The 15,283-nt window shown below is 37.4% G+C and overlaps 1 protein-coding gene across 1 annotated transcript; it reads right to left on the reverse strand.

Annotated features, from left to right (window-relative positions):
• Positions 1 to 2,066: 2,066 nt before the first annotated feature.
• Positions 2,067 to 3,104, reverse strand: LOC128223186 (uncharacterized). Its single transcript, XM_052932480.1, has one exon. The coding sequence runs from the start codon at positions 3,102 to 3,104 to the stop codon at positions 2,067 to 2,069; it is 1,038 nt and encodes a 345-aa protein (XP_052788440.1).
• Between the last annotated feature and the right edge of the window lie 12,179 nt (positions 3,105 to 15,283).

Raw genomic sequence — 15,283 nt, forward strand, 5'->3', positions numbered from 1 at the left:
TTATTAAAAAGCACAGCTTTTGCTAACCTTTCTATAAAAAACACAGCTTTTGCTAAGCTTTTTCAAAATAGCTTAGCTAAAAAACGCAGCAATTTGAAAAGCATAGCTTTAGCTAAGCTAAAGCTGCGCTTTTTAGAAAGCTGAGCTTTTTTTGGCACGGGTTCTGATGATGAAAACCAATTGAAGTTAGATGATTTAAACATACAGGCATGTCGCTTTGAACAGCAGCGAGATACAGACGACGAGAATTCCGAAACTGATGGGGATACTGACAAAGAAAGTTTGCAAGATCATAGTATTATTGGAAATGATCGAGTTGCCAACGTTGGAGCCTGGTGCCTATGCGGATGTTGTTCAGATATGCAGAAAGAGATTTACTGTTTATGTTGCCGTGAATTGGTTGCAATAAATGGAAAGAAAAATAACGAACAAATTCAGCTTGATTGCATATGTAACCACCCGAATTTCTCTACCCTTTGTCTGGATAGAGATGTTTTGGGAGTAGCAGCCATAACTGTATCTGCAATGATGGGAACATTTCTACCAGTGCCAGTAACTGACACGTATGTTTCAATGACAAAAATATTTAAATATTGAAAATAATACCACTATTATCATATTATTGATAAACCTGATTGAAATGCTAAAAAATATTTTTAATGCCGAAAAAACTGGTTAACCTACATTTACCCTAAAATAACAGTAAATTTATTAGAGTACAGCTTAATTACTACAGCAAATTAATTTAAGGAAAACTTTAAATAATAATTTAAATTAATGCATATAGAACACATACTAAATAGTTCATGATTTTCCGTTAACCATTGGTTATTAAAAATGTTGTAATGCCCGTTTTAAGACGATGTTGATCTTTTTCAGTTTCTTTCGGTTGACGGCGCATAGACAATTTACGCTGTGGATCTATGGCAAGTTGGGTCAACATAACAGAAGAGTGGTGCCAGCTTGTGTTGTAAACAAGGTTCGCCTACAGTTCCCTAACCTTGATGGAAGAGACAATTTTGTGGGGTTCGAAGAGGCAAACTGAGATTACTATTATTGTTGTGTACAGCAGTTTGAATTGGCATATAAATATACAATTGAGAAATTTATAGGTGTATTCTTGAAGTCTTTGTGTAAACACATTACGGCATTAATTAAGATAACATGTATGTTTCACTTTTAACAACCAGTTTCACAGAAAAGCAGTCAATGGATAGTCATAGCCTTTGCATGTTTTAGTTGGCATTGCTTTTGTAAAAAACCTTAGCTCGTAAAATTAAGAAATGTCTAAAATTACATGTTTGTATTGATTCCATGACACTCCTGTATTAAGTACAGCATCTTTTAAAACAGTCATCTTAAAATATTTTTGCTGAAAGTACTTCCAATAGGCTAGTCGCCATACATGTACAATGGTAATGTTCTAGGAAGTGGGTTTACCAACAATTTTGTTGTATTGTTTGAAAAAAAATATTTGTCAAACAGAAGACACAATTAATGAGCTCAGCTTTGTGAAGAACATGTTGAATGTAAATAAATATGTTTTAGCACTGCATTGTTTTTTATTACTTGCAAAACGCTTTGAGGAAAGCAAAGGTAAAAATTTAACTCCGGACATTTATGTTATATGACTATTGATAATTGATCTTGACCTACTGACATCGAATATGGTACGAGAATATCTACTGCTCACAGGCAACCTAACCCTGAAGTTTCATGATCATTCGTCACTCAAGTTAGGATGACACTCATTCAAAACATTGTATGTACTATGTACTAGTAGCTCAAAAGCATAAAGATAAAATCCAACTTTCTACATTTAATCGTGTGTATATACAGATCAAGCAATCTTTGCTTACAGCTACTGTTGTAATGAAAATGACAATCACATTTTAGATGAAGTATAAATTAATGATAATATTTAAAACCAGTAAAAAGCAAAACTTAACATTATAAAATTAACAAGATAAACAAAATCCATAACAGAATGCAATAACAAATAACATGTAAGTAACAATGAATCCGAGGTCATACTCATTTTCCAAATCGAGAGACTCGACCTTGAACTATGATATCTTTTCTTGGTTTTTATTCCTACTGATGTTCGGTGGGAGCGATCTTCTGTTGGGCCGTGTGCAATTTAATTTTTCAGTTTCTAGTGTTTTTTCCTTCAAATTTTCTAAATATTCATATGTCTTTTTCTCATACATTTTCTTCGCAATCCATGATTTGGAAAGTTTGGAAAATTCAGTTTTAAACCGTTTCTCCCCTTTCCTGCTTCCTGTTTTTACTGTTGCCTGCGCCCTGTTTACATTATGGTTATGGTCAAGGGCGGCCAGGTGGGTTCTTGCTATCATGCCTTCCAGGCTGTAATGGATCCGCTTCGGCATGTACTTCAGCAGCAAAGCATGATAGCTTTCCAAAGCACCAGTATGGCAAAATAGAGTCAACTGTCTGATATCCTTAACCAACAGCTTGTTGTTTACTACATTTGTAAGTGCCTGGTGTTCTGGTGACTGCATCTTTAGCCATTTCGTTTTTCTTTCAACTGTTGGCTCTAGCCGTCCATGGCAACATTCAGTGACATGATGTCTAGGAAATACATGGCGGTTACACACATGATGGACGATGGATAGCCACTTTTCCACCAACACATCTCCATTTCCATCACATGTGGCACAACACCACCATAGGTGATTCACCACCGACTTAATCCAAGTTGAAAGCCTCTCGCAACCTGTTTGCTTACTTCTCTTGCTATTTTTTTTCCCAACTGATTTGGCAAGATGCCATACATCAAACTGATGATTTATATCAGGCCATTTGTCAGTCAGGTATTTTCTTATTTGCACATGGCGGTCCGTAGCCAAAACATCAACAGTTACTTCATTGTCTTGAAGATGACCGAGGCATTTTTCCAAACCATGTTTCTCCATGTAGACAGAGCTGCTGGTTTCTGTACACTGAGTTATATGGAAACCTAAAATGACATTTGTTTGAATGTCCATCACCGTGTAGGTTCCATACTTGGCAGAAAATCCAGGGCTATCACATCTGCCATCACCTGCTGAACACACTCTTTTTCCTTTAAATGTGAATGGCATTGTAAGAGGTTCTGTGCAAGAAGCGTAAGCCAAGAAGGGCTGCAAACTGTGTGAGCACACTATAGTTCTGGCCACTGAACAAGGCTGCAGCAGCAATCTGTATATTCGCATGAGGAAATCTCCCAGATGATTGCTGTGTACTCCATTGAAAGTCATGGAAGTTAGAACACTGGAAATACACAGTCAGAGATGATCCTTTCATGTAAGTGTTTGTAATCATGCATCGTTTGTCACACTTGACGCAACGAACACCAGCTAGAAGTTCATTCAAACACTGGCCAAAAACAATAAAACTACTTTCATTCAAGTCTTCTAGAGACAAAGAACTTCCTGAGCTTGAACTGGTGATTTCCTCGGTCGCAGGTTCAAAGGTTGGATCACACTTTTCATCATCAACACACATTTCTGACTCGTCCGAGGTCACCTCAAACTCGAGATCTGTAGAGTCCAGACTGTGTAGACATCTTGGGGCGAGCTGGTGAAGACATCTTGGGGCGGGCTGGTATAGACATCTTGGGGCGAGGGGGTGAATACATCTTGGGACAAGTATATGAATGGTCAATAGATATACTGGCGGGGTCACACTGGGTGGAGCTGTCAACTGGTTGATCCTCTGTCTGTGTTTCAGCATACTGGGCAATATAACATGTCTGTGTGCTGGCGTCCACCATGGCCCTTCGAGGCATCTGAAAATAAGTTATTTACAATGATCAACCAATAGGCCTATACATGAGTACGCAACTGAATCCATATGATTCTGTCAAGAAATTTGCCAATGTTGCAGTTTGTTAACTTGACTACATGAACCTAAAACTGTCAATTTTCCAGTACTAAATAAAGCACCTCAGAATGCCAAGAATGCACCAGATTGCAACAATTTTTTTCCGAGGGGACATGTCCCCGAACCCCCCCCCTTGCACAATTATGAATTCACATAAATTGAGGGCTAGCTATATCCTTTCATAATATAGCCCCAAAGCAAACATTTTTATCGACAATGAACTAAATCTTAATTTCTGGCTATGAATGCATCATGTTAATTTAAAAAGATGAGTAGCCATCTGATACTCTACATTTTTTTTACTAACAGAGTTCTTTAATCTGCACTTTCACAGATTTACCATTTGACAACTTTTTATGCCCCCCTTCGAAGAAGAGGGGTATATTGCTTTGCACAGGCATGTCGGTATGTCGGTCGGTCGGTCGGTCGGTCGGTCCGTCGGTAGACCAAAGCTTGTCCGAGTGATAACTCAACAATTCCTGGACGTATGGTCATCAAACTTCACATGAAGGTTGGGCCTGACCAGTAGATGACCCCTATTGATTTTGGGGGTCATCGGGTCAAAGGTCAAGGTCACAGTGACCTTTAATGGTAAAATAATTTTAAAGCTTGTCCGAGTGATAACTCAACAATGCCTGCACCTATGGCCCTTAAACTTGACATGGAGGTTGGGCCTGACCAGTAGATGACCCCTATTGTTTTTGGGGGTCATCAGGCCAAAGGTCAAGGTCACAGTGACCTTGAATGGTAAAAGGTTGTCTGAGTGATAATGTGACAATGCCTGCACCCATGGCCCTCAAACTTGACTTGGAGGTTGGGCCTGACCAGTAGCTGACCCCTATTGTTTTTTGGGCTCAATGGGTCAAAGGTCAAGGTCACAGTGACCTTGAATGGTAAAAGGTTGTTCGAGTGATAACTCAACAATGCCTGCACCCATGGCCCTCAATCTTGACTTAGAGGTTGGGCCTGACCAGTATATGACCCCTATTGTTTTTGGGGGTCATTGGGCCAAAGGTCAAGGTCACAGTGACCTTGAATGGTAAAAGGTTGTCCAATTAATAACTCAACAATGCCTGCACCCATGGCCCTCAATCTTGACTTGGAGGTTGGGCCTGACCAGTAGATGACCCCTATTGGTTTGGGGGGTCATTGGGCCAAAGGTCAAGGTCACAGTGACCTTGAATGGTAAAAGGTTGTCCAATTGATAACTCAACAATGCCTGCACCCATGGCCCTCAAACTTGACTTGGGGAATTGGCCTGACCAGGAGATGACCCCTATGGTTTTTGGGGGTCATCTGGCCAAAGGTCAAGGTCACAGGGACCTGGAATGGTAAAAGGTTGTCCGAGTGATAACTCGACAATGCCTGCACCTATGGCCCTCAAACTTGACTTGGAGGTTGGGCCTGGCCAGAAGATAGTCCCTATTGATTTAAGGGGTCATTGGGCCAAAGGTCAAGGTCACAGTGACCTGGAATGGTAAAAGGTTATCCGAGTGATAACTTGACAATGGCTGCACCCATGGCCCTCAAACTTGACATGGAGGTTGGGCCTGACCAGTAGATGACCCCTATTGATTTTAGGGGTCAAAGGTCAAGGTCACAGTGACCTTGAAAGCAAACTCGACAATTCTTGGACCTATGGTCATCAAACTTGACATGAAGGTTGGGCCTGCCCAGTAGATGACCCCTATCGATTTTGGGGGTCATCAGGCCAAGGTCAATGTCACAGTAACCTTTAACGCAAAAAAGTTAACAAATCTTCCCCCACTAATATCTCAACAATGCCTGAACCTAAGATCATTAAACTTGACATGGATGTTAAGCCTGACCAGTAGATCACCCTTATTGATTTAGGATTCATAGAGCCAAAGGTCAAGGTCACAGTGATCTTGAATGGTAAAAGGTTGTTCGAGTGATAACTCAACAATGCCTGAACCCATGACCTTCAAACTTGACTTGGAGTTGCATCTGACTTGTAGATGACCCCTTATGATTTAAGGGGTCATCGGGTCAAAGGTCAAGGTCACAGTGACCTTGAACGAAAAAAACTTGCCTTGTGATAACTTGACAATGCCTGCACCCATGGCCCTCAAACTTGCCATTTAGGTTTCTGGTGACCAGCTGATGACTCTGGATTTTGAGTTCATAGAGTCAAAGGTCATGACGGTCATAACACACTTTATCCTCACACTTTAATGGTCATAATCTTAAAACAGCAACAAATCAGCTGTCATTTCGGTCCATGCATATTTCATTCAATTGTCCATATAATCCTGAAAACATGGCGCTCAGGGGGGGGGGGGGGGGGGCATAATGTTTGACAAACATCTCTTGTTTATAATTGTCTTGGAATGAGCAAATTTTTGTATTTTTGCAAACCAGTGATAAAAGAGTGCTGACAACAAATCATATCGCAGATATTCATTTTTAGATCAAACATTTATATTTTATGCATTTTTCTTAAAGCTGCACTCTCACAGATTGAACGTTTTGACAACTTTTTTTTTCTTGGAACGAGCATTTTGTTGGCGAAAATCCATGGAAACCAGTTATATAAAAAGTCATAAAACATAAATTTTCGAACGTAAATATGAAAGCATGCGATCTGATCTTTTGTCAGCAATCTTATATCATTGGTTTGCAGATAGTAATGCAAAAATTTGCTCTTTCCAAGACAAAAAATAAAAAAAGTTGTAAAAATGGTAAATCTGTGAGAGTGCAGCTTTAAACCATTAGTAACGCTTTTAGCCATAAATCATCAATTTACGAACGAAAATATGAAAATCTGCTTACTGATCTATTGTCAGCAATCTTGTATCACTGGTTTACAGATAGCTACGCAAAAGTTTGCTCATTCCAAGACAAAAAATAAAAAAAGGTGTCAAAACGAGAGTGCAGTTAAAGAGAACAAAAGAAATAATCAGAAAAAATAGAGACTACAGTCTATGAAACAAACAATGATGTTTACATAAGTACAGTGTACAAAAGTATATCCAACACTTTTGTAAGAAATGTTTAGTCACTACATTTGTAGAGCAGTCTTATGTTTAGTTTTTTGGTACATACCTTTCTTGGAACTGCTGAAGAAACAACTGGATGAGCTGGACTTGTACGATGGAGAACAGTGTTCGTCACATCTCCCAGAACATCACGAGAAGGACCCATCTGAAAAAGCAAGCCAAGAACTTTCATTTTAATGAATATCAAAGCAACAAATATATTGGTGGTATTGTGCATTCTTTATTCCATTTCATTTCAACAAAAAACTGCTGAAGCTGTCATCTCCTAAAGCTTGTTAAATTTCAGCTTCAAAATTCCCTTTGAATGGAAAAGAAGGCATACACCAGTTAGAAATACCATATTATTAAGTTTAATCAAATGACATGCAGTAGTTTTCAAGTAATGCTATGGACCAAAAAATAACAAAGGGCAAAAGTAACAGTTCTTACGTTCTGCACTTTACCATCTTATCAAGTTAAATTAACATCCTTCCGTTTGTTTTCAAGTTATGCTCCGGACAAGAACAAGTGCAACCAACCAACCTACTGACCAACCACAAAGAGACTAATAACCACTCTCATACTTTTTTGTCAGGTATATTCAAAATCAATAAAGTAATCATACTTACATTTATATTTGCAATATTAAGATCAATTGAACCATACAATTATAAATGTCAGGTTGATGCAAACAAACTAAATCAGTATGGAAAATGCTCAAAGTCAAACTATATTATACCAATAGCTTTTTCGGTACTGATGGAAGCTGACTCTCTGTATATACTGTGAGACGGGTAGGTTGACCATTGTGCTCTGCATTGGGACATTCACTGGACTGAAATGGCACAAAAAAACAACATGCAAATCCAAGATCCCATTTGATCATACATGCTATTGGCCTTTACAAGTGATTTTAAACATTTTATGTTTTAAAAGTAAAACATGGTAACATCACTTTACAGTAACTGAATGTGCTATAATTCATTTAAATGAAATTGTGTACTGAAGTTTTATTTTCAAAGAGATCAAAGCTTTTAAAAATGGCAAGCACTAGATGTATATACCAGTATTGGGGCTTTTTCTAAGTTATTCTATATTATTTTATTATAAAGATTGCTGAATAAAACTAGCTTTAAAAAGTGTTTTTGACAAGATAAATAAATCATCACTTTTTTCAATCCAACGTATATTGAAACTAAATAAAAAAAACATCAATTGTTACATGTCATTGCACATAAGTGTATATATTCTTGCATATATATATATATATTTGCAAACTGATTTCAACTGAACCTCAAAGGCCCTGCAGAAAGGGCTCATTTTATGACATGCAACTGGACTAACCATAAAGTCACTTTTTAATTTTCATGTGCAGAAAAGTTTTATGGCCTACAGCTGGTCAAGTTTGTGTATACAGAAGCAAAACATATGTGTTATGACATGCAGCTGGTCAGGACTGTCTGGACAGTGCAAAAACTAGTTGCTGGGGTAACTAGTACATATTTGATACAAGATTAGCTATGAAATGAATTAAAGTAATTATTAAGTTTAATAGTAAGTATTCTGTCTATTAAGAAAACAAACATTAGGCATATTGGTCATCAATCCAAGTCCAACTTCCAAGTCTTTACTCAATTTTCATTTATTCAATAAATATTTTCATGAAATAATTTTGTCAAGATATAATATTTTAAATTGAAAAATTGGAACAGCCTACTGTTTGTATTCAAATTTATTTGATAGTTAAAAAAGGTAAAAACATGTTTTAAAATAAAACAGCAGACTCCCTGATAATACAAACGACTATAATATTAAAAGAAAATCTGTCACTACAAAGAAATCAAATTGCAGTAAAAACAATATTTAATAAAGATCAAAGGATAATTTTGACTTTGGTTGATCAAATTATATTTAGCTTGCAGAAATAGATCAGTATGCATAACTTAATGGCTGGTCATGATGTGCATTATAGATATGACACCAATTTGTCCCTAACTGATATTTATGGAAGCATGTAATAAGTAATGACCATACCATCTAAATGGCTGTCAAAGAGTTTTGTGACAATTTTATGACCAGGGCAGACTGTAGACTGCAGGGATACACAAGAAATTTCAAAATACTAGGAACCTATCCCTGAATGCCAATTTTCTAAGCTAAAATAATGACTATAATAAAGGTTACTGAAAATGAGTACTTAATCCGGTCAAGTCAACATAATTCATTTTCACAAAAATGCCATGTGTGCATAACTTATGTACAAACACAAACATTTGGAACAAATTAATCCTAGTTATTATATTTTCTCAACATGTTTACTATCAATTCTACATAAGATGAATGGACATAACATTTTTTGAAGGTTTGCAGAAAAAAGGTTTTTAGAACTGTCATCATTTTTTTTTATGTGATTGGTAGAATGTGACAATAATTTATTCATATCATATATTGTCATTTTACTTTGTACATGTCATGTAGGTCATCATATTTATAACTTAAAACACACTACGCCTGCTTTAAAAAATATTCATACAGAGTATTGAAATTAAATAAAACCATAAGAAATAAAATACATGTCTTACCTTTCCTCTTTGTACAATAGTTGGCACTGAGCCTGGTACGAGATCATATTGGATTTTACCTTCCATGTATTCAACCCGGAGGTTTTTCTGGTAACACTTCCGATGAAAATGTTTATTACACACATTAATTTTTTGTGGTTTACACATCAAGTCCAATCTGTTGACTTTCGACAACCATGTCTTTCTGTCCGCTTTCTTTCTAACACTTGGGACATTGTGTACTTTGTCACCTTTCGTTGTGCTACTACTGCAGCCCGCAACAATACACTTCGTCATGTATTAAATCAAAATGCTAACAACATGTATATCTTATAAATTAAAACAACCGTTTCACGAAATGTCAATATTTCCGCGAATACAGCGTATTCGGAATACTTCGCATTACAATGGCAATTGCGCATGCGCAAAGCGGGGTGCTATAAAAAATTGCCGAATTTACCGGAACGTTGTAAAATATCGCATATCGCAATTCGCAACATCGATTTAAAGCATATTTTTTTTAGGTGAAATTGTCACAGATCGTCATATTTAGACGTGTTCTGGTGAAATATAACAAAATTACAATAACCCTACAACCCCCTTAAATAGATAAGTTCCATTAACATAAACTTAACAAAAACAAAAATATAATTAAAAAAAAACAAAAACAAAATAACCCTTAAAAGACATGATACTGAAGGAACTTCTTCCGTATGCAGTGAATACAAATTACTGCGCGTCATGACGTCAGTAAACATCATCGCACGCGCTTTTTGGTGATACGTAAAAAAATGCGCTTTTTTATGTAATTTCTCCATAAAAATGTAATTTATGTATGCTAGAAAAAACATCTATCATGTGTGTCCGTTCCGGATTAAAAAATCCGACCCTCGGGCATGCTGCGTGGCCGGTAACTCACGGAATGACAGAAATAAGCCCCGTGCCATTTTTAAATGATATCATCTACCTACTCTTTCCCTTAAACCCACCACCACGGAATGACAGAAATAAGCCCCCGTGTCATTTTTAAATGCTATCATCTACCTCCTCTTTTCCCAAAACCCACCATCACGGAATGACAGAAATAAGCCCCTCGTCTCAAATTGACATGCTAGCACCCACCCCTCTTTCCCCAAAACCAACCACCCCGTGATGACAGAAATAAGCCCCTCGTCTCATATTGACATGCTAGCACCCACCCCTCTTTCCCCAAAACCCACCATCACGGAATGACAGAAATAAGCCCCTCGTCTCATATTGACATGCTAGCACCCACCCCTCTTTCCCCAAAACCCACCACCCCGTGATGACAGAAATAAGCCCCTCGTCTCATATTGACATGCTAACACCTACATACTCTTCCCCAAAATCCAACACCACAGAATGACAGAAATAAGCCCCCGTGTCATATTGACATGCTAACACCTACCTACTCTTCCCCAAAATCCAACACCACAGAATGACAGGAATAAGCCCCTGTGTCATATTGACATGCTATCACCTACCTCCTCTTTTCTCAAAATCCATCACCACGGAATCACAGAAAGAAACCCACATGCCATATTGACAAGGTACAACCCAACACCTCTTTCCCGAAACCCACCATCCCGGAATAAAAGAAATAAACCCAATGACAGCTTGACAATGTATCATCAATTTATCTCCCGAAACCCACCATCCCAAATGAAGAAAAAATCCCAAATAGCAAATTGACAAGATGTCACCTACCTACTTTTCCCAAAATATTACACCATGGAACGATAGAACTAAGCCCCCATTGACAAGATGTCACCTATCTTATCTTTCCTAAAATATAACACCACGGAATGACAGAACTAAGCCCCCATTGCCAATTGACAAGATGACACCTATCTTACATTCCCTAAAATATAACACCACTGGGAATGATAGAACTAAGCCCCCATTGCCTATTGACAAGATGTCACCTATCTCATCTTCCCCAAAACATAACAACACGGAATGATAGAACTAAGCCCCATCGACAATTGACAAGATGTCACCTTTCTCATCTTCCCAAAATATAACACAAAGAAATGATAGAACTAAGCCCCCCATGGCCAGTTGACAAGATGTCACCTATCTCATCTTCCCTAAAAAACACCACACAATGATATAACTAAGCCCTCATGGTCAACTGACAAGATGTCACCTATCTCAACTAACCCAAAATATAACATCACGGAATGATAGAACTAAGCCCCCATGGTCAACTGACAAGATGTCACCTATCTCAACTAACCCAAAATATAACATCACGGAATGATAGAACTAAGCCCCCATGGTCAATTGACAAGATGTTACCTATCTCAACTAACCCAAAATATAACATCACGGAATGATAGAACTAAGCCCCCATGGTCAACTGACAAGATATCACCTATCTCAACTAACCCAAAATATAACATCACGGAATGATAGAACTAAGCCCCCATGGTCAATTGACAAGATATCACCTATCTCAACTAACCCAAAATATAACATCACGGAATGATAGAACTAAGCCCCCATGGCCAACTGACAAGATGTCACCTATCTCAACTAACCCAAAATATAACATCACGGAATGATAGAACTAAGCCCCCATGGTCAACTGACAAGATATCACCTATCTCAACTAACCCAAAATATAACATCACGGAATGATAGAACTAAGCCCCCATGGTCAATTGACAAGATATCACCTATCTCAACTAACCCAAAATATAACATCACACAATGATAGAACTAAGCCCCCATGGTCAATTGACAAGATGTAACCTATCTCAACTAACCCAAAATATAACATCACGGAATGATAGAACTAAGCCCCCATGGTCAATTGACAAGATATCACCTATCTCAACTAACCCAAAATATAACATCACACAATGATATAACTAAGCCCCCATGGTCAATTGACAAGATGTCACCTATCTCAACTAACCCAAAATATAACATAACGGAATGATAGAACTAAGCCCCCATGGTCAATTGACAAGATGTCACCTATCTCAACTAAGCCAAAATATAACACCACGGAATGATAGAACTAAGCCCCCATGGTCAATTGACAATATGTCACCTATCTCAACTAACCCAAAATATAACATAACGGAATGATAGAACTAAGCCCCCATGGTCAACTGACAAGATGTCACCTATCTCAACTAACCCAAAATATAACATCACGGAATGATATAACTAAGCCCCCATGGTCAACTGACAAGATGTCACCTATCTCAACTAAGCCAAAATATAACATCACGGAATGATAGAACTAAGCCCCCATGGTCAATTGACAATATGTCACCTATCTCAACTAACCCAAAATATAACATAACGGAATGATAGAACTAAGCCCCCATGGTCAACTGACAAGATGTCACCTATCTCAACTAACCCAAAATATAACATCACGGAATGATAGAACTAAGCCCCCATGGCCAACTGACAAGATGTCACCTATCTCAACTAACCCAAAATATAACATAACGGAATGATAGAACTAAGCCCCCATGGTCAATTGACAAGATGTTACCTATCTCAACTAACCCAAAATATAACACCACGGAATGATAGAACTAAGCCCCCATGGCCAACTGACAAGATGTCACCTATCTCAACTAAGGCCACCACAACAAATTGATCATTTGTTCGTCGGATTTGCCGCACCTAAAATTCGAAAAAACGAAAAAAAAATTAAAAAAAACTTTTTTTTTGCGCCCGCACTTACTATTTGGCCGCGCATATTATTATATATTTTTTTAATTCTGAATTTCCTCTATTTTCTGAAGTTCTTTTACTAAGAATTTAATCCTTCAACGTCGACTTCGCCTTTTTTGAAGGTATTTCCATGATTTACATTCTTTGCGAGCAAAATTTCCTCGTGTCAGGACAAAATCAGGTCCGGGTAACCGCAAAACAGCCGATATTTGTTGACAGTCTTTTTTGTCGGGAATATTTTGCTGGACGCACCGTTGTTATTTATTTCCGGTATTAATTTTCGGGTTACTTACAGTTTTCGTAATTTCAAATACACGTTTTAAATGAAAATCAGTGTCAAAGTCAATGGATTACAGTCTTCAGTAAACAACAACAGTTTCACAGAGTCGAAGGCAATACTTATTTATGTGTGTTTTAAGTATTTCATTGTTTTGTACTCAAAATTTTGTGTTAAATAATAACTAAATCGGATTTTGAGTGCAAAAAATATATTAAAATACACGGACACACGACTTACAACAATTGAACATGTTTTCGTGAGTTATTTTTTAAATTTTCTAAAATGCATTTCTCAGTTTTCATATAATCATAATCGTTATAAACAGATAAAAATAGTAGGACTTGTAAATGTTTTAGAAACTACATTGTATTTATGAACCAGTCAATACACGGTAACCACGCCCCCTCCCCCCAGGTCCTGGGGTATACCAGGGATAGTCGGGGAAATGGGCCAAGTTTTTACCTTCCAGGTGGCCCCACAGTGCCAGGTGAATGCAGTGGATTTACCCGGGGTTGGCTGGACCAAAAGTCAAAGTCCCCGCTATTCCCCGGACCTTGGGGCGTGGTTACAATTGACTAGTGCATTACATACACATGGACAGTATAAAAAAATATCTCAGTAAAATCAGAAAATAAAACCTTTTATAAGTAAAATGACTGTTTTAATTTTCTCAATTCTTCGTTTTTATCCACTTGTTTTCTTTGATCGATTTGTATAAAATGGCCTGTAATTAAAGTGGCCTGTTTCTTATGGGCATTGAAGCTATGGAGGCCGACAGGATATTCTTTTTCAAGGCACGGACCTATAAACTATAGGTTCGGGGTAAAGGCGGGTTCTTTAAATGGAAATATCTTTATTCCACCACCTGCTCTAATATAATGACTGGTGCCACATTTGCAGATTTGTTTGATACTGCTTCATTTATGTTGTCCCGCAATTTAATCCACAGTGTCTTTTTTAGATATGTTCTCTGTGTTATTTACATGTTCGATCTTCTGCAAAGTCAAAGTCACTACAATTTAATCATGTGCTTCAAGAGGTTCAAATTTAGACCTGACCCAATATTTAGAAATGCTCAAATCATGAATTACTCTTACAAGTCTAAAATGTGTTTTTTTGTAATAGTAAGTTACGGAATGAATACAATAGTTTTCTTTTTGGTCTTCGAATAATTGTATGTTACTATGATAAATGTTGTCTTTACAATAAATCCACGTTTAAATTGAAGTTAATAGTAAAGCACTGGACCTTTTTGCCATTTGTTAAATATTGAGACAGATTTGCATGTCACTGTGATACAATCAAAACCTTTTCATTAATAACTGAACCTATGTTTGCAATTAAAAAGCATTTCTTGACATAATTGTATGATAAATTTGGTAACAAATATACTTTTTATTTTTTTTTTTATTTTTCGCCTTGCGCTCGCCTTTGATTTGCCTTAAATTTAAAAAAAAGTATTTTTATTATTTTTTCGCTCGCTCGCTCCTACTTTTTTTTGGCAAAATCCGTAGAACAAATGATCAATTTGTTGTGGCCTAACCCAAAATATAACATCACGGAATGATAGAACTAAGCCCCCATGGTCAATTGACAAGATGTAACCTATCTCATTTTCCCCAAAATATAACACCAATTGATAAAATGTCACCTTTCTCATCTTCCCTAATAAATAACACCACGGAATGATAGAACTAAGCCCCCATTGCCAATTGACAAGATGTCACCTATCTCATCCTCCCCAAAATAAAACACCACGGAATGATAGAACTAAGCCCCCATTGCCTATTGACATGATGTCACCTTCCTCATCTTCCCCAAAATATAACACCACG

Source organism: Mya arenaria, chromosome 17, assembly GCF_026914265.1.
Source record: "Mya arenaria isolate MELC-2E11 chromosome 17, ASM2691426v1".
Taxonomy (NCBI): domain Eukaryota; kingdom Metazoa; phylum Mollusca; class Bivalvia; order Myida; family Myidae; genus Mya; species Mya arenaria.